Source organism: Salmo salar, chromosome ssa05 (genome assembly GCF_905237065.1).
Source record: "Salmo salar chromosome ssa05, Ssal_v3.1, whole genome shotgun sequence".
Taxonomy (NCBI): domain Eukaryota; kingdom Metazoa; phylum Chordata; class Actinopteri; order Salmoniformes; family Salmonidae; genus Salmo; species Salmo salar.
The window spans coordinates 9,257,824-9,282,806 of record NC_059446.1 but is presented as its reverse complement, the minus strand read 5'-3'; the positions used below and the strand labels follow the sequence as shown (position 1 = coordinate 9,282,806).

The following is a 24,983-nucleotide window of genomic DNA, read 5'->3' as shown; positions in this document are numbered from 1 at the left end:
AATATGTATATAACGTAGCATTATGTTGTTTGATCATTCTTAAATGTTTTCATTTGTAAATTGTGTCAAATAATTCAACGTCAGCTACTATTGATATTATGTACTGCTTTCCTAATTGCTAATAAAAAACATTCTCTCTTCTCTCTCCCAGGTTCCCCTCTGATGAGTACTTCTCGGAAGTCAGTGAAGACAGTCCTCTGGGAACTCCCGTGATCACTGTCTCTGCAGCCAGCCCATCCGCAGTCCACTACAGCATCAAAGATGGAGACCCTAACGGAACGTTCCACATCAATGCAGAGTCCGGAGTTCTCTCTGTCCAAATGAGCCTCAACTTCGAGGAGTGTTTCTCATACAGACTCAAAGTGCGTGCCAGCACCTCGGCAGGAGCCTGGTCAGATACGGTTGTTTACGTCTATGTGATAGATGAGAATGATAACCCACCGGTGTTCCTCCAGGAGAAATTCCATGGCCAGATTAGTGAGTCTGCTCACATAAACAGCATGGTGATGGGGGAGAGCAACACACCTCTGGTAATACGAGCCTCTGATGCTGACAGGGACTCTAACTCTCTCCTAGTCTTCCAAATCCTGGAACCAGAAGCGATGAAAGTCTTCAAGATAGATCCAAACATGGGTACACTCTCTGTGATATCGGAGGTGGACTTTGAAGAAACACCTGAGTTTAGCTTCAGCATTCAGGTACGGGACTCAGGGGAACCGTCGCTGTACGCAGCAGAGCCAGCCAGAGTCACAATCCGTGTCCTGGATTTAAATGACTGTTCCCCCAAATTTGCTAGGCCGGTATACGAGTCGTCCATCGTCTTCCCTCCAGTCAGAGAGATGGAAGTTGTACGGGTCACGGCACAAGATGCAGATTCAGTTGTCTCGTACAGCATCACAGAGGGCAACCTTCAAGATGCTTTTCTCATTCATCCTTCCACTGGTACTATCTCTGTAAACAATGTTTCAGAGTTTAAATCATTTTACCAGCTGCTGGTCAAAGCCTCTGACGGCCTGTACAAAGACCTTGCCACAGTTAAGATAAACGTCACCAACATAACAGCAGGCGGACATCTTAAATTTGAGCAGGAATTGTATGCAGCCACCATTGAGGAGAACTCGATGACGGTCAAAATGTTAGCTGTGTTGAGAGCTTCAGGTAGTTACTTGAACGAGCCTCTGATTTACTCTGTGTTGAACCCAATGGGACGGTTTGCTATAGTCCCAACATCAGGGGTGCTTGAGACCACCGGCGTCCCCTTCGACAGAGAGGAGCAGGATGTCTATGACATAGTGGTGGAGGTGAGAGACATGAGGAGTCCCCCTCATTGGGCAATAACCCACGTCAACGTTTACATAGTTGACATCAATGACAATCCACCAAGGTTCTTGAACCTGCCTCACTCCATGATGATCTCTGAAGACACGGACCCAGGAGATGTAATCTTTCAAGTCATGGCGTCCGACAGTGATCTTGGAGAAAATGGCTCTATTATGTACTTGTTGGAGGAGGATTTTGATCTCTTTAGGATAGACCCTTATGTTGGTGACGTGTCTCTTCAGCGGCCTATAGACTTTGAAGCTACCAATAAATATGCCCTGACTGTCCTGGCCACAGATGAGGGCTCGCCCAGTTGGACCACTTCAGCAGAGCTGAGTATCACGGTGAGAAATCACACCAACCCCATTTTTCAGACTTTGCTCTATCTTCTGAAAGTCCCTGAAAACATATCTCCCTTCACCACCATCTTGCATGTACAAGCAAGAAACCCTGAGGGATACCGGCTTATTTACAATCTGGAAGAGAAGAATGCCTCAAAAAACTTTCACATAGAATTTAAAACAGGAGTGTTGAGTGTCACTGATTCATTGGACTATGAGAGCCAGACAATGCATCTATTGACGGTACGAGCCACTGACTCTGTGACAGGCTCCTTTTCAGAGGCCGTTGTCGAAATAGAAGTTGAAGATGTTAACGATAACGCTCCAGTCTTCTCCAAGCTGACTGACACAGTGGATATACCTGAAGGATTACCCATAGGAACGTCTGTATTACAGATATCAGCCACAGATAGAGACTCAGGCAGAAATAAAGACTTAACCTTCCATATTTTGGGGACGGGGGAAAATGAAACAGACTTCTTTAAAATAGACCCACAGAGTGGTCTAATTGTTACAAGACAGGTGTTGGACTATGAGAAGACAAAACACTTCCAGTTAAAGATCAAAGCCATAGATAATGGCACGAACCCGTTGAGCAGCGATGCCTATGTCATTGTTAACGTAACCGATGTCAACGATAACCCTCCAAACTTCTCCAAGACCCACTATCAGGCAACACTGGATGAATTGGCCAAATGTGGCCACATCGTCATAAAAATCCAAGCTTCGGACCCCGACACCAGAGACTTGAACAATCTACAGTATAAGATCCTCTCAGGTAATGAGGGACGATACTTCGCCATCAACGAATCCTCCGGGATGATCTCCTTTTCTAACGTCTGCAAGAGAAATGTGGACCCATTCTACAACCTCACCGTGGCTGTGTCAGATGGAGTTTTCCAGAACACAGCCCCTGTGAACATTGATATGATGAACACTAATAAACACAGTCCCTATTTTAACAAAAACATTTACGAGGCGGAACTAGCTGAGAACGCTGAGGCTGGAACACGCGTGATTCGCCTGGCCGCCATAGATCCTGACGATGGACCTTACGGCAGTGTGGACTACACCATCATCAACAAACTGGCAGATGACAAATTCTCCATAGACAAGAATGGACAGATCGTAACATCTCAACCTTTAGATCGAGAGAACCCATCTCAAAGAGTGATCGCCATCAAGGTGATGGCTAAAGATGGAGGAGGGAAAGTAGCGTTCTGCACTGTGAAGATTATCCTGACAGATGAAAATGATAATGCCCCTCAGTTCAAAGCATCAGAGTATCAGGTCTCAATCCAGTCTACTGTAAACAAAGGTTCTCCCGTGATTCAGATAATGGCATACGATGCAGACGACGGTAAAAATGCTGACGTCACCTACACCGTGGACGAAGCAGAGGAAGTGACCCAGGACATCATCGAGATCAACCCCTTCACTGGCATAGTCAGCGTCAAAGAGAGCCTGATAGGTCAAGAGAACAAGATATTAAACTTCAAAGTCAAGGCTCGGGACGGCGGATTACCGTTCTACAACTCCACGGTTCCGGTGCAGGTGAAAGTAGTACCACCTGAGGTCCCTCTTCCGAAGTTCTCCGAGCCACTGTACACCTTCTCCGCAGCCGAGGACATCTCCATCGGAACAGAGATCGGGACGATCAAGGCTGACTCTGACATGCCAGTCATCTACAGACTGGTCAACGGCAACACTGTGGAGAGTAACAGAGACAGAGTGTTTGCTCTGGATAAAGAGAGTGGTACTCTACTCGTCCAGAAGAGCATTGACCACGAGAAGACCAAGTGGTATCAGATAGATGTTATTGCTCAAGGCAACCACAACGGGACCGACGTAGCCTCGCTGGTGTCGGTCAGCATCCAGGTCCAGGATGTGAATGACAATGTGCCGGTGTTCGAGGCCAACCCTTACAAGGCCTTCGTGGCTGAGAACATGCCACCAGGAACCACCGTCATCCAGGTATGTTTTTTCAGATCTTTTTTTCATTGATATTATATTTTTGTACTTGAATGTTGTATGCAATTCTTTATGATTTCTGTGTTCAAGATGTGCAAATCAAATTCCCTTTTGGGGCAGTTTAGTTTTAATTCATTTATCAATTCATCCATTCATCCATCCAGGTGACTGCCAACGACCCTGACCAGGACACCAATGGACAGGTGACCTACACCTTGGAAGCCGAACCCGATGACGTCGCTGATGTCTTCTCCATCGACAGTGAGAGCGGTTGGATAACTACTCTGAGAGAAACGGACTGTGAGATGACTCAGCACTACAGCTTCACAGTGGTGGCTACTGACCACGGGGGGGAGGTTAAGCTCTCGTCCTCAGTTCTAGTGGAGGTGACGGTGACTGACGAGAACGACAACCCTGCTCGGTTCACGGAGGACGTGTACCATGGGTCTGTCATGGAGAACGCTAGGCCTGGGGAGGTTATCATGAGCCTGACGACCGTTGATATGGATGTGACTAAAGAGAACAGGCAGATCACGTGTTACATCACAGGTGAGTCTTGTTGATTGATTCATTTGATTGATTGAATGATTGATCACACACTTTTTTTGAAGTAGTTGATTAGTCGTTTTCTCAGCCCTATCAGCATTATGAACAATATTTAAATAAGAAACAGATGGGCACAGTACTTCTCCAGAGCAATATATCTACTAAAATAATGGCTCATTATAACAGAGCAATATATCTACTATAATGGCTCATTATAACAGAGCAATATATCTTCTATAATTGTCACGTCCTGACCAGTAAAAGGGGTTGTTTGTTATTATAGTTTGGTCAGGGCGTGGCAGGGGGTGTTTGTTTAGGGTGTTTCGGGGTGTTTTGGTTTATGTTCTTGTTAGTGTATGTCTATGTTCGTTCTATTTGTTCTATTTCTATGCGTAGTTTATTGGGTTGACTTTCAATTGGAGGCAGCTGTTCCTCGTTGCCTCTAATTGAAGGTCCTATTTAATAGAGGTGTTTTTGTCATGGGTTTTGTGGGTAGTTGTTTCTCTGTATAGTCATTTTGTCCTTACGAGATAGTTTTTTCGTCGTTGTTTTGTTTAAGTGTTTTGTATCACGTTTCTTTATAAATAAAGAAGAAGATGAGCACTTACATTCCCGCTGCGTTTTGGTCCACTCCATACGACGAACATGACAATAATGGCTTATTATAACAGAGCAATAAATATATACTATAGTCATGGGTTATTATAACAGAGCAATATATCTTCTATACTGGCTTATTATAACAGAGCAATATATATACTATACTGGCTTATTATAACAGAGCAATATATATATACTATAGTCATGGGTTATTATAACAGAGCAATATATCTTCTATACTGGCTTATTATAACAGAGCAATATATCTTCTATACTGGCTTATTATAACAGAGCAATATATCTTCTATACTGGCTTATTATAACAGAGCAATATATCTTCTATACTGGCTTATTATAACAGAGCAATATATCTACTATACTGGCTTATTATAACAGAGCAATATATCTTCTATACTGGCTTATTATAACAGAGCAATATATCTTCTATACTGGCTTATTATAACAGAGCAATATATATTCTATACTGGCTTATTATAACAGAGCAATATATCTTCTATACTGGCTTATTATAACAGAGCAATATATCTACTATAATGGCTTATTATAACAGAGCAATATATCTACTATAATGGCTTATTATAACAGAGCAATATGTCTTCTATAATGGCTTATTATAACAGAGCAATATATATCTACTATAATAATGGCTCATTATAACAAAGCAACATATCTTCTATAATGGCTTATTATATTAGAGAAATATATCTACTGTAATGGTTCATTCTTAGTGTAAAAGTGACTACATTGACAGGAAGAAATGTGGTGGTGATGAACAAACTCATGTAGGCCTCCGGGTAGCATTGAAATTCATGTATTACATTCAAATGTTTTTCCTTAGACGGAGACCCATTGGGCCAGTTCTCCATTGCGCAAGAGGGAGAGGAATGGGGGCTGGTCCTCAAAGAGTTTCTTGACCGTGAAGCTAAAGATAAGTACTCCCTGAAGATAACAGCTACAGACGGGAGATTCGAGGCCCCTGCCACTGTAGAGGTCCATGTCCTAGACATCAACGATAACAGTCCTCTGTGTGTGCAGGTACGTCACTCAGCCATGACACGACAGTATATATTTAGATTCCAATAGATGATATACTACACGTCTTATGCAACATCTTAAACATGTTGTACCGACATAAGGACTTTATAACAGTTCGTACATACAGTTCCTTCAGAGAGTTTTCAGACCCTTCTACTTTTTCCAAATTATGTTACGTTACATCTTTATTCTAAAATGGATTAAAAAATATATATATATATTCAGCAATCTACACACAATACCCCATAATGATTAAGTGAAAAGTTTAGGGAAATTTTTGAAAATGTATAATAAATAAATAAATACCTTATTTACATAAGTATTCAAACCCTTTGGTATGAGACTCGAAATTGAGCTCAGGTGCATCCTGTTTCCATTGATCATCCTTGAAATGTTTCTTCAACTTGATTGGAGTCCAACTCTGGTAAATCCAATTGATTGACATGATTTGTAAAGGCACACAATTGTCTATAAAAGGTCCAACAGTTGACAGTGCATGTCAGAGCGAAAACCAAGCCATGAAATGGAAGGAATTGTCCGTAGAGCTCCGAGGCAGGATTGTGTCGAGGCACAGATCTGGGGAAGGGTACCAAAAATAATTATACAGCATTGAAGGTCCCTAAGAACACAGTGGCCTCCATCATTCTTAAATAGAAGAAGTTTGGAACCACCAAGACTCTTCCTAGAGCGGGCCGCCCGGCCAAATTGAGCAATCGGTGGAGAAGGGCCTTGGTCAGGGACGTGACCAAGAACCCGATGGTCACTCTGACAGAGCTCCAGAGTTCATCTGTGGAGATGGGAGAACCTTCCAGAAGGACAACCATCTCTGCAGCACTCCACCAATCAGGCTTTTATGGCCACTCCTCATTAAAAGGCACATGACAGCCCACTTGGAGTTTGCCAAAAGATTGAACTCTTTGGCCTGAATGCCAAGCTTCATGTCTGGAGGAAACCTGAGACCATCCCTACGGTGAAGCATGGTGGTGGCAGCATCATGCTGTGGGGTTATTTTTCAGCGGCAGGAACTGGGAGACTAGTCAGTATCGAGGCAAAGATGAACGGAGCAAAGTACAGAGAGATTCTTGATGAAAACCAAAGAATGGGAGAAACTCCCCAAATACAGGTGTGCCAAGCTTGTAGCGTCATACCCAAGAAGACTTGAGGCTGTAATCCCTGCCAAAGGTGCTTTAACAAAGTACTGAGTAAAGGGTCTGAATACTTATGTATGTGATATTGATATTTGTGATATTTCCATTATTATTATTTTTTAAATACATTTGCAAAAATGTCTAAAAACCTGTTTTTGCTTTGACATTATGGGGTATTGTGTGTTGATTGATGAGGGGAAAAATCAATGTAATCAATTTTAGAAAAAGGCTTTAACAAAACTAAATGCGGAAAAAGTCAAGGGGTCTGAATACTTTCCATAGGCACTCTACATAACACATCCATCAGCGGTAGTCTACCTAAGCATGAATTAAATGCCTGTGTCAACAACTGCAATTTGACCTAAGATGTTGCTAACTATCAATGTTTCAGTTGCTGTACACAGAGGTTGTCATGGAGAATTCCCCGTCACGCATGTTCATCGTGAAGGTTTCAGCGTCCGACCCAGACATCGGCACCAACGGACAAGTGTCCTACACCCTCCATGGCCCCAACGCAGACAAGTTCCATCTTGATCAAAAGACAGGTTAGAGACATCTTTTATTTGGGGTCTAAGCAAAAAGAGGCCCTAATTGAAATCTGTTTTTGTTTGAGTTGAGAGATAGCATCTCGTTTCTTACAAAATACTTAATCTGAGGTCTTCAAGAAGACAAGATGGTGTACCGTCAGACCAACACAAAGGTTTGGTGTTTTTTCTATATTTGGTGCTTTGGCTTCTCATCAACCATACTCCCTGTTTGTCATAGCACTAGCCTATCACCAATCTCTCTTCATTATTGTATGTCAAACAGAGCTCATAATCTTAAGAATGTGTGCTATCACATTACATATATGCTAGGAGACGCTTTGATATGGCCTTCAATCCAAAGTAATGTTATGACACTGGTAACACGGTGAATGACTACCAGAAATGTAAACATTTTGTGATTTATATGTACTTCTCACGGTTTCGTTCTTGATAGATTTCAGTAAATATTTTGTCAAATGTTTTTAAAGAATGTATAGGCCTACTGTCTGGTCCTTTTCCCCACCATTTTGATATACATCTCAGGGTTTTTAATTTTTTTTATTTCATCTTTATTTAACCAGATAGGCTAGTTGAGAACAAGTTCTCGTTTATAACTGCGACCTGGCCAAGATGAAGCAAAGCAGTTCGACACATACAACAACACAGAGTTACACATGGAATAAGCAAACATACAATCAATAATACAGTAGAAAAATCTATATACAGCATGTGCAAATTAGGTAGGATAAGAGAGGTAAGGCAATAAATAGGCCATGGTGGCAAGTGTTTTCCCCCACCATTTTGATATACATGTACATCTCAGGGTTTTTTCCCACCATTGTGATATAGAGTACCAATCAAAAGTTTGGATACACCTACTCATTCAAGGGTTTTTCTTTATTTTACTGTTTTCTACATTGTATAATAATAGTGAAGACATCAAAACTATGAAAAAACACATCATGTACACATCACATCATGCAGTAACCAAAAAAGTGTTAAACAAATCAAAATCTATTTTATATTTTAGATTCTTCAAAGTAGCCACCCTTTGCCTTGATGACAGCTTTGCACACTCTTGGCATTCTCTCATCCAACTTCACCTGGAATGCTTTTCTTGAAGGGGTTCCCACATATGCTGAGCCCTTGTTAACTGCTTTTCGTTCACTCTGAGGTCCGACTCATCCCAAACCATCTCAATTGGCGTGAGGTCAGGTGATTGTGGAGGCCAGGTCATCTGATGCAGCATACCATCACTCTCCTTCTTGGTAAAATATCCCTTACACAGCCTGGAGGTGTGTTGGGTCATTGTCCTGTTGAAAAACAAATGATAGTCCCACTAAGCACAAACCAGACGGGCTGGCGTATTGCTGCAGAATGCTGTGGTAGCCATGCTGGTTAAGTGTGCCTTGAATTCCAAATAAATCACTGACAGTGTCACCAGCAAAGCACCCCCACACCATCACACCTCCTCCTCCATGCTTCATGGTGGGATTCACACATGCGGAGATCATCCGTTCACCTACTCTGCGTCTCACACAGACAAGGCAGTTTGAACCAAAAATCTAACATTTGGACTCATCAGACTTAAGGACAGATTTCCCCCGGTCTAATGTCCATTGCTCGTGTTTCTTGGTAGTGGTTTCATTGCAGCAATTCGACCATGAAGGCCTGATTCACAGAGTCTCCTCTGAACAGTTGATGTTGACATATGTCTGTTACTGGAACTCTGTGAAGCATTTATTTGTGCTGCAATCAGAGGTGCAATTAACTCTAATGAACTTTGAAGAATCTTCAATAGAAAATATATTTTGATTTGTTTAACACTTTTTTGGTTACTACATGATTCCATATGTGTTATTTCATAGTTTTGATGTCTTCACTATTATTGTACAATGTAGAACATATTATAAATAAAGAAAAACCCTTGAGTATAAGTATGTGTGTCCTAACTTTTGATTGGTACTGTACATCTCAGTGATTTTTTACCATCACCAACAGTCAGTTTTCATCTATACTTAGACTAAATCTATCCATCTATATACTTACTGTATGTGAGACCCTCTGCTCCACTAGGAGATGGACATAGAAGGAATAAGTTATCTCTAATACATTTATCTAATTATCTGTTCTTCTTATCTGTGACAGGGGAGTTGTTCACCCTGGCCCAGTTGGACCGGGAGAAGGTGACGGAGTATGATCTGGTAGTTAAAGCCACGGACGGCGGAGGTCGCTCCTGCCAGGCAGACATCTTACTCATGATCCAGGACATGAATGACAACCCTCCCAAGTTCTCCAACAACCACTATGAAGTCACCGTGTTCGACAACACCACCGTCAGGACTCCCATCGCTGTCATCTACGCCAAAGACCCTGACACTGGTAAGTTATATTATTGATATAAAATGAAAAGAGTAAACATTCTGAGGGAGAGTCTGAAGGGGCTTTGCTGATCTAGTTATTATATTTCATATGCTAAAATCTATAGAATCAGAATGACTAGAATGGACATTTGCGTTCTGAGGTATGGTTTGAGGGTCTGTGTCTGATCTAGTAATTCTATTTCTATGGTAGAATCTAAATATCCCCTTCATGTAGCAGAGGCTCTACTCCTATATATGTCCCCAGGTCATAACATAGAGACTGTTCTCCTATTCCCAGGTCATAACATAGAGACTGTTCTCCTATTCCCAGGTCATAACATAGAGACTGTTCTCCTGTTCCCAGGTCATAACATAGAGACTGTTCTCCTATTCCCCAGGTGATAACAGAGAGACTGTTCTCCTATTCCCAGGTCATAACATAGAGACTATTCTCCTGTTCCCAGGTCATAACATAGAGACTATTCTCCTATTCCCAGGTGATAACATAGAGACTGTTCTCCTATTCCCAGGTCATAACATAGAGACTGTTCTCCTATTCCCAGGTGATAACATAGAGACTATTCTCCTATTCCCAGGTGATAACATAGAGACTGTTCTCCTATTCCCAGGTCATAACATAGAGACTGTTCTCCTATTCCCCAGGTGATAACAGAGAGACTATTCTCCTATTCCCAGGTGATAACAGAGAGACTATTCTCCTATTCCCAGGTGATAACATGGAGACTATTCTCCTATTCCCAGGTGATAACATGGAGACTATTCTCCTATTCCCAGGTGATAACATGGAGACTATTCTCCTATTCCCCAGGTGATAACTGAGAGACTCTTCTCCTATTCCCAGGTGATAACAGAGAGACTATTCTCCTATTCCCCAGGTGATAACAGAGAGACTATTCTCCTATTCCCAGGTGATAACAGAGAGACTATTCTCCTATCCCCAGGTGATAACAGAGAGACTATTCTCCTATATACTTCCTGACTGCCACCCACCTCCACAAAATATTTAATGACCCTAAACCTCGCCCTCTCTGTGGATAAAACCAACGGGACTGCAGGTTATGAGTCAACAAGCGCATTACTAATTTATGCATATTTCATTTGGATGGTGCCAAATAAAGATCTAGGCATCTGGATTGACGAAAAGCTATCTTTCAAAAAACATGTTGACAAGTTGATTAAGAAACTAAGAATTCAAATAGTCTTATTCTATAAGAACAGGTCCTGTCTTTTGTTAAATAGCAGAAAACAAATCATTCAGTCAACATTTCTGATGGCTTTAGACTATGGCAATATGAATGTCTATATGAATGCAGCAGCCAATACACTGAAGTCATTGGATGTAGTTTACCACACAGTGCACTAGGATTGGTTATGGGTATCAGGCTCAGGACATGCATTCTGTATCAGAAACTGGCCCTCTCTGAAGTCTCGTAGAGCAATGCATTGCGCTCTTTTTTTGTCTAAAAAGCCCTCTTGCATAAACTTCCACCATACCTTACCTCATTGTTCACCTTCAGACGTTTAAGTTACCAGACCTGAAATCAGGGATGGGTGAACCTGGAGAACCCTTCCTACGAGAGAGAGAGAGAGAGAGAGAGAGAGAGAGAGAGAGAGAGAGAGAGAGAGAGAGAGAGAGAGAGAGAGAGAGAGAGAGAGAGAGAGAGAGAGAGAGAGAGAGAGAGAGGGAGAGAATATTACTGAGGAATTCCTGTAGGTGAACTCCTGTAGGTGCAGAAACTCATATCTAATCATGCATTATCCTGAGGCTGTTTATTCTGGCTGTTTGGTGTTTTTGTTATGACTGTTTATTAGTTGAGTTTTCTTCATAATTGCACCTTGCATATTGTTTTGATACAGCTTTGATAAGGCCATTAACTCCTAGCTGTATATTAAGTTACTACCTACGGTTGGGATTAGCATACTTTGGAAGAAACCTAAACTCGTGGTGCTAAACCAACCAGGCTGACTCCTATTCTCTCCTCTCCTTCTACAGGTATAAACTCTGAGGTGAAGTATTCTCTACTCGAGGACAACAGCGGCCACTTCTCATTAGAAGAGTTCTCTGGTATCCTGCGCCTGGAGAGGTCGCTGGCAGAAAACACTCGGTCGACCTTTGAACTCAAGGTCAAAGCCACCGACAGGGGAATTCCCCAACAACTGTACTCCATTGCCACAGTTACGGTGCATGTTGTTGACCTGAGCGACTACAAGCCGGTATTCTTAAGCCAGGAGTACTCCGCCCACATCCCAGAATGCACCCTGGTAGGGTCAGAGGTCATCAGCGTCTCTGCCCTCACTAGAGACGGGACCGAGACGGAATCCATCGTCTACTCCATCGTCTCCGGCAACGAGGAGGGAAGGTTCTACCTGCACCCGGCAACTGGTAAGGTTCTGTTCCGTCACTTCCAGGAGTTCCATGGGTTAGTAAGGTTCTGTGAGATTCCATAAGATTCCATAATGTTCCATAAAGTTTATTTGAGTTTATTTGGGCAAATGAATATATTTATGAAGCACAATCATTTTGAACCCCACATCAGTAAGAAAAATCTGACAGAAGGCAGAGAAGCCCACTTATAAGGTTGATGGAAAGCTAAAGGGTACAGCAAATACCTGTTCACCTGGTTATGTTGCTGACTGCATTATAGTGCCAGTTTTGGCAGAGTTAGAAAGTCTGCTTTCTATTTGATACTCAGAAGTAAGACATCGGAGCAGTATTGCACAGTGAGGCAGAGAAATGATTGAAAGTACATTGTCACTGCTGGTGCACTTTTGATAGACTTTGTAAAGGTCCTGTTGATATACACTACCGGTCAAAAGTTTTATAACACCTAGTCATTCCAGGGGTTTTCTTTATTTTTACTATAGTGAAGACATCACAACTATGAAATAACACAAATGGAATCATGTAGTAACCAAAAAAAGTGTTAAACAAATCCAAATATATTTTATATTTTGAGATTCTTCAAACTAGCCATCCTTTGCCTTGATGTCAACCTTGCACACTCTTGGCATTCTCTCAACCAGCTTCATGAGGTAGTCACCTGGAATGCATTTCAATTCACAGGTGTGCCTTCTTAACAGTTCATTTGTGGAATTTCTTTCCTTCTTAATGCGTTTGAGCCAATCAATTGTGTTGTGACAAGGTAGGGGGGTATACAGAAGATAGCCCTATTTGGTAAAAGACCAAGTCCATATTATGGCAAGAACAGCTCAATTAAGCAAAGAGAAACAACAGTCCATCGTTACTTTAAGACATGAAGGTCAGTCAATATGGAACATTTCAAGAACTTTGAATGTGTCTTCAAGTGCAGTCGCACAAACCATCAAGCACTATGATGAAACTGGCTCTCATGAGGACCGCCACAGGAAAGGAAGACCCAGAGTTACCTCTGCTGCAGAGGATAAGTTCATTAGAGTTACCAGCCTCAGAAATTGCAGCCCAAATAAATGCTTCACAGAGTTCAAGTAACAGACACATCAACATCAACTGTTCAGAAGAGACTGTGTGAATCAGGGCTTCATGGTAGAATTGCTTCAAAGAAACCACTACTAAAGCACACCAATAATAAGAAGACTTGCTTGGGCCAAGAAACACAAGCAATGGACATTAAACCTGGGGAAATCTGTCCTTTGGTCTGGAGTCCAAATTGTAGATTTTTGGTTTCAACCGCCGTGTCTTTGTGAGAAAATAGTAAAAATAAAGAAAAACCCTAGAATGAGTAGGTGTTTTAAAAAGTTTGACTGGTAGTGTAAGCTGTACAGCAATCAGCCACTCTGGATAAGTATAAATTAGTCAGTACTGTATTATACCACCTAGTCTTATATACTGTACCTCGTGACACCACCACAAACGCAGAGAGTTTCTTTTCTCCCTGATTTCTGTTGATGTCCCTTCATTACAAATCCTCCTTTCTTTGATATACTGTAGCAGGGCAGGAGTCTAATAGAGGTTGGTTGGACTGAGCCTAACCAATGTCTGTATCAGTTGTCAAACCATTCAATAGCCGGGCTTGTCAGCAACTTAATCCACTTGTGTGTAGTTCCATCCCAGGAGTAATCATCCCACCACACAGCTGTTTAGTTACCATTGTGTCAAAGTAAGGAAGTCGTTTTTTTTTGTTATGTATTATATGTTTTATCAACGGAGACAGACTTGGAAGCTTAATGTTATGTATTATAGGTTTTATCAATGGAGACAGACGTGGAAGCTTAATGTTATGTATTATATGTTTTATCAATGGAGACAGACTTGGAAGCTTAATGTTATGTATTATATGTTTTATCAATGGAGACAGAGGTGGAAGCTTAATGTTATGTATTATATGTTTTATCAATGGAGACAGACTTGGAAGTTTAATGTTATGTATTATATGTTTTATCAATGGAGACAGACGTGGAAGCTTAATGTTATGTATTATATGTTTTATCAATGGAGACAGACGTGGAAGCTTAATGTTATGTATTATATGTTTTATCAATGGAGACAGACTTGGAAGCTTAATGTTATGTATTATATGTTTTATCAATGGAGACAGAGGTGGAAGCTTAATGTTATGTATTATATGTTTTATCAATGGAGACAGACTTGGAAGTTTAATGTTATGTATTATATGTTTTATCAATGGAGACAGACGTGGAAGCTTAATGTTATGTATTATATGTTTTATCAATGGAGACAGACGTGGAAGCTTAATGTTATGTATTATATGTTTTATCAATGGAGACAGACGTGGAAGCTTAATGTTATGTATTATATGTTTTATCAACGGAGACAGACGTGGAAGCTTAATGTTATGTATTATATGTTTTATCAATGGAGACAGATGTGGAAGCTTAATGTTATGTATTATATGTTTTATCAATGGAGCAGAGCCCTGCAGTATAACGCAGTACATTGGGTTGTTTTCTTTAGCTAGTCTAACTTCAGTTATTTTTCTCTTTTCTCATTGGAACATCAGCGAAAATCAGGTGGCACTTCCAATTGCATATGTAACAGTGTAGGTTCCGTCCCTCTCTTCGCCCCAACCTGGGCTCGAACCAGGGACCCTTGCACACATCAACAACTGACACCCCACGAAGCATCGTTACCCATCGTGCCACAAAAGCCACGGCCCTTGCAACGCAAGGGGAAACCCTACTTCAAGTCTCAGCGCGAGTGACGTCACCGATTGAAACGCTATTAGCGCGCACCACCGCTAACTAACTAGCCATTTCACATCGGTTACAAAAATGTACTAGCTCAGTTCCAACATGAGTTCAGGGTTGAAATCAAACAATTCAGGAAGTAAACTGAAATTCCAATTCAATTATTCTCAATGACTTCTCAATAAACTGTAAAAGGGAAGCTATTTTTGGATATTAAATTCAAATCACTTGCTGAAATAACTGACTTTGATTCGAATTGACCCAAACCCTTGCAGATGGTCATGTCTAGATGGGTTCCAGCTTTTTATTTTGTATTTTTTTTATTTAACCAGGTAGGCTAGTTGAGAACAAGTTCTCAATTACAATTGCGACCTGGCCAAGATAAAACAAAGCAGTTCGACACAAACAACAACACAGAGTTACACATGGAATAAACAAAACATACAGTCAATAATACAGTAGAAAAATTCTATATACAGTGTGTGTAAATTTGTATTTTTTTATTTTACCTTTATTTAACTGGGCAAGTCAGTTAAGAACTCATTCTTATGACGGCCTAGGAACAGTGGGTTAACTGCCTTGTTCAGGGACAGAGCGACAGATTTGTACCTTGTCAGCTGGGGGAGGTAAGGCAATAAATAGGCCATTTTGTCAAATTGATGTCAAAGTCAATTTTTGTTGCATGTTAGTTAACCCTTAACCCTTTTCCTAACCTTAACTACCTCAACAAACAGACAAGGTGAGGGTCTAGAAGTCTTCATCTACCTCTACAAACAGAGAATTGTACCTGTGTGATATTATTGCACATGTTGAAACCTGGTGGGTATTTTAAAGGAATGCAGGTGGCGGTTATGACTGTTGATATGTTGTTATCTTGTCTTATGTTAATGAAGTGTGTAAACCAGACTGGCAGATGACCCAGGAATCCAGGAACGCTCTCTCTCCCCCATTTACAGGTGTCTGTTTCTGCAGCTGAGAGATAGAGAGATGGAGGAAGTGAGAGACAAAGAGAGGGGGATAAGAAGGAGAGGCGGGAGACAGAGAGAGAGAGAGAGAGAGAGAGAGGGGGGGTGAGAGAGAGAGAAATAGTGAGAGAGTGAGAGAGTGAGAGGGGGTGGGAGGGAGTATGAGAGAGAGAAAGAGTTAGAGAACAAGAGAGAGAGAGAGAGAGAGAGAGAGAGAGAGAGAGAGAGGAGGGGTAGGAGGGAGTTTGACAGAGATAACAATTATTCAATTATTAACGGCAGAAAATTCTCTGGTGTTTGTTTTCAAGTCTGTTTCATATCAGTAATTTTCATATCAGTCCTTATTTCTACATCCTGGTACTGTAGTTATCTTAGGCTGGAACAGATGTATATTTTACAGTCCTCATTTCTCTACATCCTGGTACTATTAGCAGGTAGAACCCAACACCTGTTTGACTACATGTTTGTTTTTGGGAAACAGAAGAAAGACAATCAGATAGCGCTGACAAAAACATATCAGAGTTTTGTTTTTAATAAAAGAGCACCGCAAGATGGAGCTGAACATGTTTTACTGTGGTCATCTTAGGAAAATGCTGTAGTTTTAATTTTTATGAAGGCTGAGAACATATACTCAAAACCCACATCTGTCAACCCAGGGCTGTGTTAGTGTGTAAAACACCAAATTAACACAGCTGTCAACCCAGGGCTGTGTTAGTGTGTAAAACACCAAATTAACACAGCTGTCAACCCAGGACTGTGTTAGTGTGTAAAATACCAAGTTAACACAGCTGTCAACCCAGGACTGTGTTAGTGTGTAAAATACCAAGTTAACACAGCTGTCAACCCAGGACTGTGTTAGTGTGTACAAGACCAAGTTAACACAGCTGTCAACCCAGGGCTGTGTTAGTGTGTAAAACACCAAGTTAACACAGCTGTCAACCCAGGAATGTGTTAGTGTGTACAAGACCAAGTTAACACAGCTGTCAACCCAGGACTGTGTTAGTGTGTACAAGACCAAGTTAACACAGCTGTCAACCCAGGACTGTGTTAGTGTGTACAAGACCAAGTTAACACAGCTGTCAACCCAGGACTGTGTTAGTGTGTACAAGACCAAGTTAACACAGCTGTCAACCCAGGGCTGTGTTAGTGTGTAAAACACCAAGTTAACACAGCTGTCAACCCAGGACTGTGTTAGTGTGTACAAGACCAAGTTAACACAGCTGTCAACCCAGGACTGTGTTAGTGTGTACAAGACCAAGTTAACACAGCTGTCAACCCAGGACTGTGTTAGTGTGTACAAGACCAAGTTAACACAGCTGTCAACCCAGGACTGTGTTAGTGTGTACAAGACCAAGTTAACACAGCTGTCAACCCAGGACTGTGTTAGTGTGTACAAGACCAAGTTAACACAGCTGTCAACCCAGGACTGTGTTAGTGTGTAAAAGACCAAGTTAACACAGCTGTCAACCCAGGACTGTGTTAGTGTGTAAAAGACCAAGTTAACACAGCTGTCAACCCAGGACTGTGTTAGTGTGTACAAGACCAAGTTAACACAGCTGTCAACCCAGGACTGTGTTAGTGTGTACAAGACCAAGTTAACACAGCTGTCAACCCAGGACTGTGTTAGTGTGTACAAGACCAAGTTAACACAGCTGTCAACCCAGGACTGTGTTAGTGTGTAAAAGACCAAGTTAACACAGCTGTCAACCCAGGACTGTGTTAGTGTGTACAAGACCAAGTTAACACAGCTGTCAACCCAGGACTGTGTTAGTGTGTAAAACACCAAGTTAACACAGCTGTCAACCCAAGACTGTGTTAGTGTGTAAAAGACCAAGTTAACACAGCTGTCAACCCAGGACTGTGTTAGTGTGTACAAGAAGACCAAGTTAACACAGCTGTCAACCCAGGGCTGTGTTAGTGTAAAACACCAAGTTCACACAGCTGTCAACCCAGGACTGTGTTAGTGTAAAATACCAAGTTAACACAGCTGTCAACCCAGGACTGTGTTAGTGTAAAAGACCAAGTTAACACAGCTGTCAACCGAGGACTGTGTTAGTGTAAAATACCAAGTTAACACAGCTGTCAACCCAGGGCTGTGTTAGTGTGTAAAAGACCAAGTTAACACAGCTGTCAACCCAGGACTGTGTTAGTGTAAAATACCAAGTTAACACAGCTGTCAACCCAGGGCTGTGTTAGTGTGTAAAAGACCAAGTTAACACAGCTGTCAACCCAGGAATGTGTTAGTGTGTAAAACACCAAATTAACACAGCTGTCAACCCAGGGCTGTGTTAGTGTGTACAAGACCAAGTTAACACAGCTGTCAACCCAGGGCTGTGTTAGTGTGTAAAACACCAAATTAACACAGCTGTCAACCCAGGGCTGTGTTAGTGTGTACAAGACCAAGTTAACACAGCCGTCAGTGAAATGAATCCAGTTTGTGTTGTGTGTTTTTCAGGTGTTCTGGCTGTGAATGGCTCTTTAGACTTTGAGCTGTGTCGTGAATACTACCTGTCATTGGAGGGGACGAGAGGCAAGTCGACTCTGAGCGACATCACCATGGTGATTATCAACATCACAGATGTCAATGACAACACGCCCGTGTTCGGACAGGGAGACTACAGAGCTGACATCTCAGAGGACCTGTCGCCTGGCCATGTGGTGATGCAGGTAGCTGTCACTCTCAACTGTCAACTGTCACTTTAGAAACCAGTTATTGTAATACACCATTCAATGTGTTCAATGACAAGTCATTTCCCTGAGGGGACTAATCAAGTTGTTTTGCATTTGGCATTTGGACAGACACACATCTAAGTACTTAGAGAAAATGGCAGTTTGGTTGAGCTAATAATAATCAGACTGATATTCATCCAAGCAGCTCAGTTCAATGAGGCTTACTGTTTCCTCCTCTCTTTCTCCTCTCAACCCCCTCTTCTCTCCCCCCTTATCTCTTCCCTCTTGTCTCTTTCCTCTTCTCTCCCCCTTATCTCTTCTCTCCCCACTTATCTCTTCCCTCATCTCTTCTCTCTTATCTCTCTCCCGCTTCTCCTGCTTCTTCCCCTTTCCCCTCCTTCCCCCACTCCAAGGTGACAGCCATCGACCTGGATGGGCCATTGAACAACCTTGTCCAGTACTCCATCTCCAGTGGAGACCCTCAGGGGCAGTTCAGCATCGACCCTCGCAGTGGAGAGGTCATAGTCATGGCTACACTGGACAGAGAGGAGGTGAGGGGGGTTTAGTTTGGGCTTTTATATGGGGAAGGAAACACCTGGAATAAAGTTGAAAAACTGCTCAGAACAGGGTTCCCTGGAGATGCACTGTTGAAGCCCTTTGCTCTGCTAGGAGCTAAGAGAAGGAAGTAGGAGAACCCTGATATCCTGTATCTAACTGGTCTCTCTCCCTGTCCCAGATCACTCACTACGCTCTGACGGTCCAAGCAGCTGATGAGGGAGACCCTCCTCTGTCTACCGCGGTCCAAGTGACCTTGACCGTGTCCGATGTCAACGACAACCCACCTGTCTTCTCCCAGATTAAACACAACCTGGTCCTTCAGGTACCAGCACAGGCCACTTCCCCTTACACACACACACACGCACACACACACGCACGCACGCACGCACGCACGCACGCACGCACGCACGCACGCACGCACGCACGCACACACACACACACACACACACACACACACACACACACACACACACACACACACACACACACACACACTGTTTCCCTCTCTCCCTCTACATGACCAGCATCCTAACAGCTGGCTGTCCTCAGCTGCCTCTACACTCCATGAGTGGAATGATCGAGAGCTGAAGAACCAATCAGGCGTGTGCTGTGACTTTTGGCTAATTCATATTCAAGATCATTTACTGATGAATTACTTGAATAATGAATGTATCTAATTTATTTGATTTGGTTATCCTATCCAAATGAATCTAATAGGGGCACCATTAAGGGTTTTGACATAGACAGACCCTTGAATGAACTCTATCAGGAGTTAACATGAACTGTTATTCCATTCATTCTATATCAACAATAGTCTTAATCAGCAGTCAATTTACTATGTTTTCATTCTGAAACGTTGTCAAGTTCTGGAACCTCGTCAAGTTCTGGAACCTCATCAAGTTCTGGAACTTCAAGAACCCAATGAACTCAATGCCATAAATAATGAATTCAAGGTTTTATTCAGTAGACTAAATAATGAGGTCATTAGCAGATACAATACAGTTATTGAGACTCCACAGGTCAATATAAATTAACTTCCATACTCAACTCAGGCAAGTCCAATATTATGTTCTCAAGACCTTTGAGGATGAGATGGTCTCATCAATTGAAAGAGAAAATATGAGAGGGCTACATCATCCACATAGGCTTTCACAACCGTGAAACTATAGAGAGCTTCACCAACCAGGAATAGACAATGGGCTAGTCTATCAGTTATCTCAGGGCAGTGGATAGGAGTACTTCACGGTCGAAGGACTCTCTCCCTCCTGCTCTCTCTCTTTGTCTCTCTCTCTCATACTCCCTCCTACCCCCCTCTCGCTCTGTCTGTCTGTCTGTCTGTCTGTCTGTCTGTCTGTCTGTCTGTCTGTCTGTCTGTCTGTCTGTCTGTCTGTCTGTCTGTCTGTCTGTCTGTCTGTCTGTCTGTCTGTCTGTCTGGTCTGTCTGGTCTGTCTGGTCTGTCTGGTCTGTCTGGTCTGTCTGTCTGTCTGTCTGTCTCATGTTTCAAGTTATATCAACTTGTCATGAGTCTTTCAGTTTGATATATTGTTAGGAAAATGTGTTTAAATGTTCTTGCACTGCTTTCCTTTGTCACAAAGAGTAGAATTCCTGACTCTTCTCCCTTGAAATAGAAATCTGTTGTTTCTCAAAAGCTTGGCTGGTTGTTTCCCCAGTAACACATGCAGATCATAAGACAGTCTGCTGACTTGCCGAAGGCGTCTCCTGACTAAGGTTGAAATATTTTCCCGGTGTTTTACAAATGTCCATCACGAGAATAAATCCCTTTTCTCCTGATGACCGGAAGTGTCATCATTAAAAAAAACATTATAAAACATTATAAAGCATATAAATATGTCTGGATTTGATTTGATTAGAGCTTTGATCAGCATGAAAATTCCAACCTGATGCTACCTAAGCCTGATTAGCCATATATTAACTACAGCCCAAGCCCCAAAAAGACCAAATACAATACATACTAGATGATATAGGCAACTGCACATTACGCACGACAGAAAAACATAAAAACCCATAGATGTGGCTAGCTGTATGCTATATTGGGTAAATAAATGAAGCTCCAGTAAGCAAATCTTTTTGAGTGTGAACTGTATTACTGTACTGTATTGTATAATGCTGTATTATATTACATCGTTTAAACCATGATAAAGCAGAAGAGAACATGTGATTCTGGTGCAGCACATGCGGATTATAAAGTTAAATATATAGGCTAGTGAATTGGATTTTAATATTGAAATATAATAGGGCCTATTTGTGTATAATTAGTAGGCTGACGCATATATACCTTTCATAATATTTCCTGTAACGTTATTAGCCTACCTCCTCTTTCTTTCTCTCTCTATTGTTGCTTCATTTCTTCCATCGCTTTCAACCGTTAAATGAAATACATTTTGTTGTCCTCATCTTCATCATTCTGATGACATTCTTGAACGATATAGGACTAGAATTAGACGCAGAAGTCTGTCCATTCCCATGACTTCTATTGGGCTGGTGTATTTAACATTCAGCAAGAAAGTGCTTGCCTACCTCTTCGAATAGTTTATTGGTATAAGAAATGCTACAAAAATAAATAAAAATAAATAAACGTCCAGCTTTTCCCGCACGGCTCCAAGAGCTAAGGGGCGTTTTTTTTGAAGAGGCCAGCGGAGCACAGGCGCTTATGTATCGCGCAAGAGACAGAGGCTATGAGTTTGGGGCTTATTATGCATAACCCTATATTAATTAGCTAAATATAAGGCTAATACTGCATTGAATTGATTCCCTGTAAAAGGTAGGCTAGGACATCTATATATGGTCTGTACTGTATATCAATCTAGAACAGGATTATCTTTTTGGGATGCAATTTGAATGGAGTTGATGGAGAGAGAAAGACAGAGAAAGACAGAGAGAGACAGAGAGAGACAGAGAGAGACAGAGAGAGAGACAGAGAGAGAGACTGCGAGAGAGACTGCGAGAGAGACTGAGAGAGAGACTGAGAGAGAGACTGACAGAGAGAGACTGAGAGAGAGAGACTGAGAGAGAGAGACTGACAGAGAGACTGACAGAGAGACTGACAGAGAGACTGAGAGAAAGACTGACAGAGAGACTGAGAGACAGAGAGACTGAGAGACAGAGAGACAGAGAGACTGAGAGACAGAGAAACTGAGAGAGAGACAGAGAGAGACAGAGAGAGACAGAGAGACAGAGAGAGACTGAGCGAGACAGAGAGAGAGAGAGAGAGAGACTGAGCGAGACTGAGCGAGACTGAGAGAGACTGAGCGAGACTGAGCGAGACTGAGAGAGACTGAGCGAGACTGAGCGAGACAGAGAGAGAGAGAGAGAGAGAGAGAGAGAGAGAGACTGAGAGAGAGAGACAGAGAGAGACAGAGAGAGACTGAGCGAGACTGAGCGAGACTGAGCGAGACAGAGAGAGAGTGCTCACTTGTGCACTGATTTAAAGGAACGATATTCGAGTGACAGGCTGTTTTAAAACTCTGCAGCTGGATAAAAAAATTATATAATCGTTACAATTAAAAAAACAAGGTGACCCCTGAAAGCCAGATTGAGATGGGTAAATTAGATGCACATTCAGTCTTTATATTACTGTAGCATAGACTATGCTGCAGCAAGTGTAGGCCTACCTGTCACAAGTTACCATGATGAGATAATTCATCTACATGCATTGTGAAGTGCTGCTCCATACCGAGATGGGCTGTCTGTCCCCACCCTGAGATGGGCTGTCTGTCCCCATCCTGAGATGGGCTGTCTGTCCCCACCCTGAGATGGGCGGGGAGTCCCCACCCTGAGATGGGCGGGCTGTCCCCACCCTGAGATGGGCGGGCTGTCCCCACCCTGAGATGGGCGGGCTGTCCCCACCCTGAGATGGGCGGGGAGTCCCCACCCTGAGATGAGCTGTCTGTCCCCACCCTAAGATGGGCGGTCTGTCCCCACCCTGAGATGGGCGGTCTGTCCCCACCCTGAGATGGGCTGTCTGTCCCCACCCTGAGATGGGCTGTCTGTCCCCACCCTGAGATGGGCGGGGAGTCCCCACCCTGAGATGGGCTGTCTGTCCCCACCCTGAGATGGGCTGTCTGTCCCCATCCTGAGATGGGCTGTCTGTCCCCATCCTGAGATGGGCTGTCTGTCCCCACCCTGAGATGGGCTGTCTGTCCCCACCCTGAGATGGGCTGTCTGTCCCCACCCTGAGATGGGCGGTCTGTCCCCACCCTGAGATGGGCTGTCTGTCCCCACCCTGAGATGGGCAGTCTGTCCCCAGCCTGAGATGGGCTGTCTGTCCCCACCCTGAGATGGGCGGTCTGTCCCCACCCTGAGATGGGCAGGTCTGTCCCCACCCTGAGATGGGCGGTCTGTCCCCACCCTGTGATGGGCTGTCTGTCCCCACCCTGAGATGGGCTGTCTGTCCCCACCCTGAGATGGGCGGTCTGTCCCCACGGGAGGGTGGTCTGTCCCCACGGGAGGGTGGTCTGTCCCCACCCTGAGATGGGCTGTCTGTCCCCACCCTGAGATGGGCTGTCTGTCCCCACCCTGAGATGGGCGGTCTGTCCCCATGGGCGGTCTGTCCCCAGCCCTGAGATGGGCTGTCTGTCCCCACCCTGAGATGGGCTGTCTGTCCCCACCCTGAGATGGGCTGTCTGTCCCCACCCTGAGATGGGCTGTCTGTCCCCACCCTGAGATGGGCTGTCTGTCCCCACCCTGAGATGGGCTGTCTGTCCCCACCCTGAGATGGGCTGTCTGTCTCCACCCTGAGCGTTGATTCATCATGCAGAGGCCGTAGAGAAGCCAGATTTAGACAGCCTATAATTTAACAGTTCCATTTCATGCTGTTTATATAAATCTTTTATCATAATTTACCGGTTTCTCACAGCTATTTATCACCGGGAAAAGGGAGTGGTTTTGGGCAGTAAATCCCGGTAAATCTTGGTATCTGGGTCCCCGCCATTCAAGCCTAGTCCTGACCTTCTAAGGGCTATTCAACCTTACTCTTGACCTTCTCAGGGCTATTCAACCTTAGTCCTGACCTTCTCAGGGCCATTCACCCCTACTGCTGACCTTCTAAGGGCTATTCAACCTTAGTCCTGACCTTCTAAGGGCTATTCAACCTTAGTCCTGACCTTCTCAGGGCTATTCAACCTTACTCCTGACCTTCTCAGGACCATTCAACCTTACTCCAGACCTTCTCAGGGCCATTCAACCCTACTCCTGACCTTCTCAGGGATATTCAACCCTACTCCTGACTTTCTCAGGACCATTCAACCTTACTCCTGACCTTCTCAGGGCCATTCAACCTGAAGCCTGACCTTCTCAGTACCATTCAACCATACTGCTGACCTTCTCAGGGCCATTCAACCTTACTCCTGACCTTCTCAGGACCATTCAACCTTACTCCTGACCTTCTCAGGGCCATTCAACCCTACTCCTGACCTTCTCAGGGATATTCAACCCTACTCCTGACCTTCTCAGGACCATTCAACCTTACTCCTGACCTTCTCAGGGCCATTCAACCTGAAGCCTGACCTTCTCAGTACCATTCAACCATACTGCTGACCTTCTCAGGGCCATTCAACCTTACTCCTGACCTTCTCAGGACCATTCAACCTTACTCCTGACCTTCTCAGGGCCATTCAACCCTACTCCTGACCTTCTCAGGGCCATTCAACCTGAAGCCTGACCTTCTCAGGACCATTCAACCCTACTCCTGACCTTCTCAGGGATATTCAAACTTACTCCTGACCTTCTCAGG

At 43.2% G+C, this 24,983-nt stretch overlaps 1 protein-coding gene across 1 annotated transcript in view; it reads left to right on the top strand.

The window, feature by feature from the left end:
- The window catches only part of LOC106604189 (protocadherin Fat 2), a 75,647-nt gene that overhangs the window by 35,094 nt on the left and 15,570 nt on the right, over positions 1 to 24,983 (top strand). Inside the window, exons 12-20 of the mRNA XM_014198621.2 lie at positions 152 to 3,635; positions 3,797 to 4,181; positions 5,638 to 5,834; positions 7,374 to 7,527; positions 9,658 to 9,891; positions 11,887 to 12,276; positions 18,459 to 18,670; positions 19,087 to 19,224; positions 19,410 to 19,553. Coding sequence (XP_014054096.2) covers positions 152 to 3,635; positions 3,797 to 4,181; positions 5,638 to 5,834; positions 7,374 to 7,527; positions 9,658 to 9,891; positions 11,887 to 12,276; positions 18,459 to 18,670; positions 19,087 to 19,224; positions 19,410 to 19,553 — 5,338 coding nt within the window. The remainder of the gene's footprint in view (positions 1 to 151; positions 3,636 to 3,796; positions 4,182 to 5,637; positions 5,835 to 7,373; positions 7,528 to 9,657; positions 9,892 to 11,886; positions 12,277 to 18,458; positions 18,671 to 19,086; positions 19,225 to 19,409; positions 19,554 to 24,983) is intronic.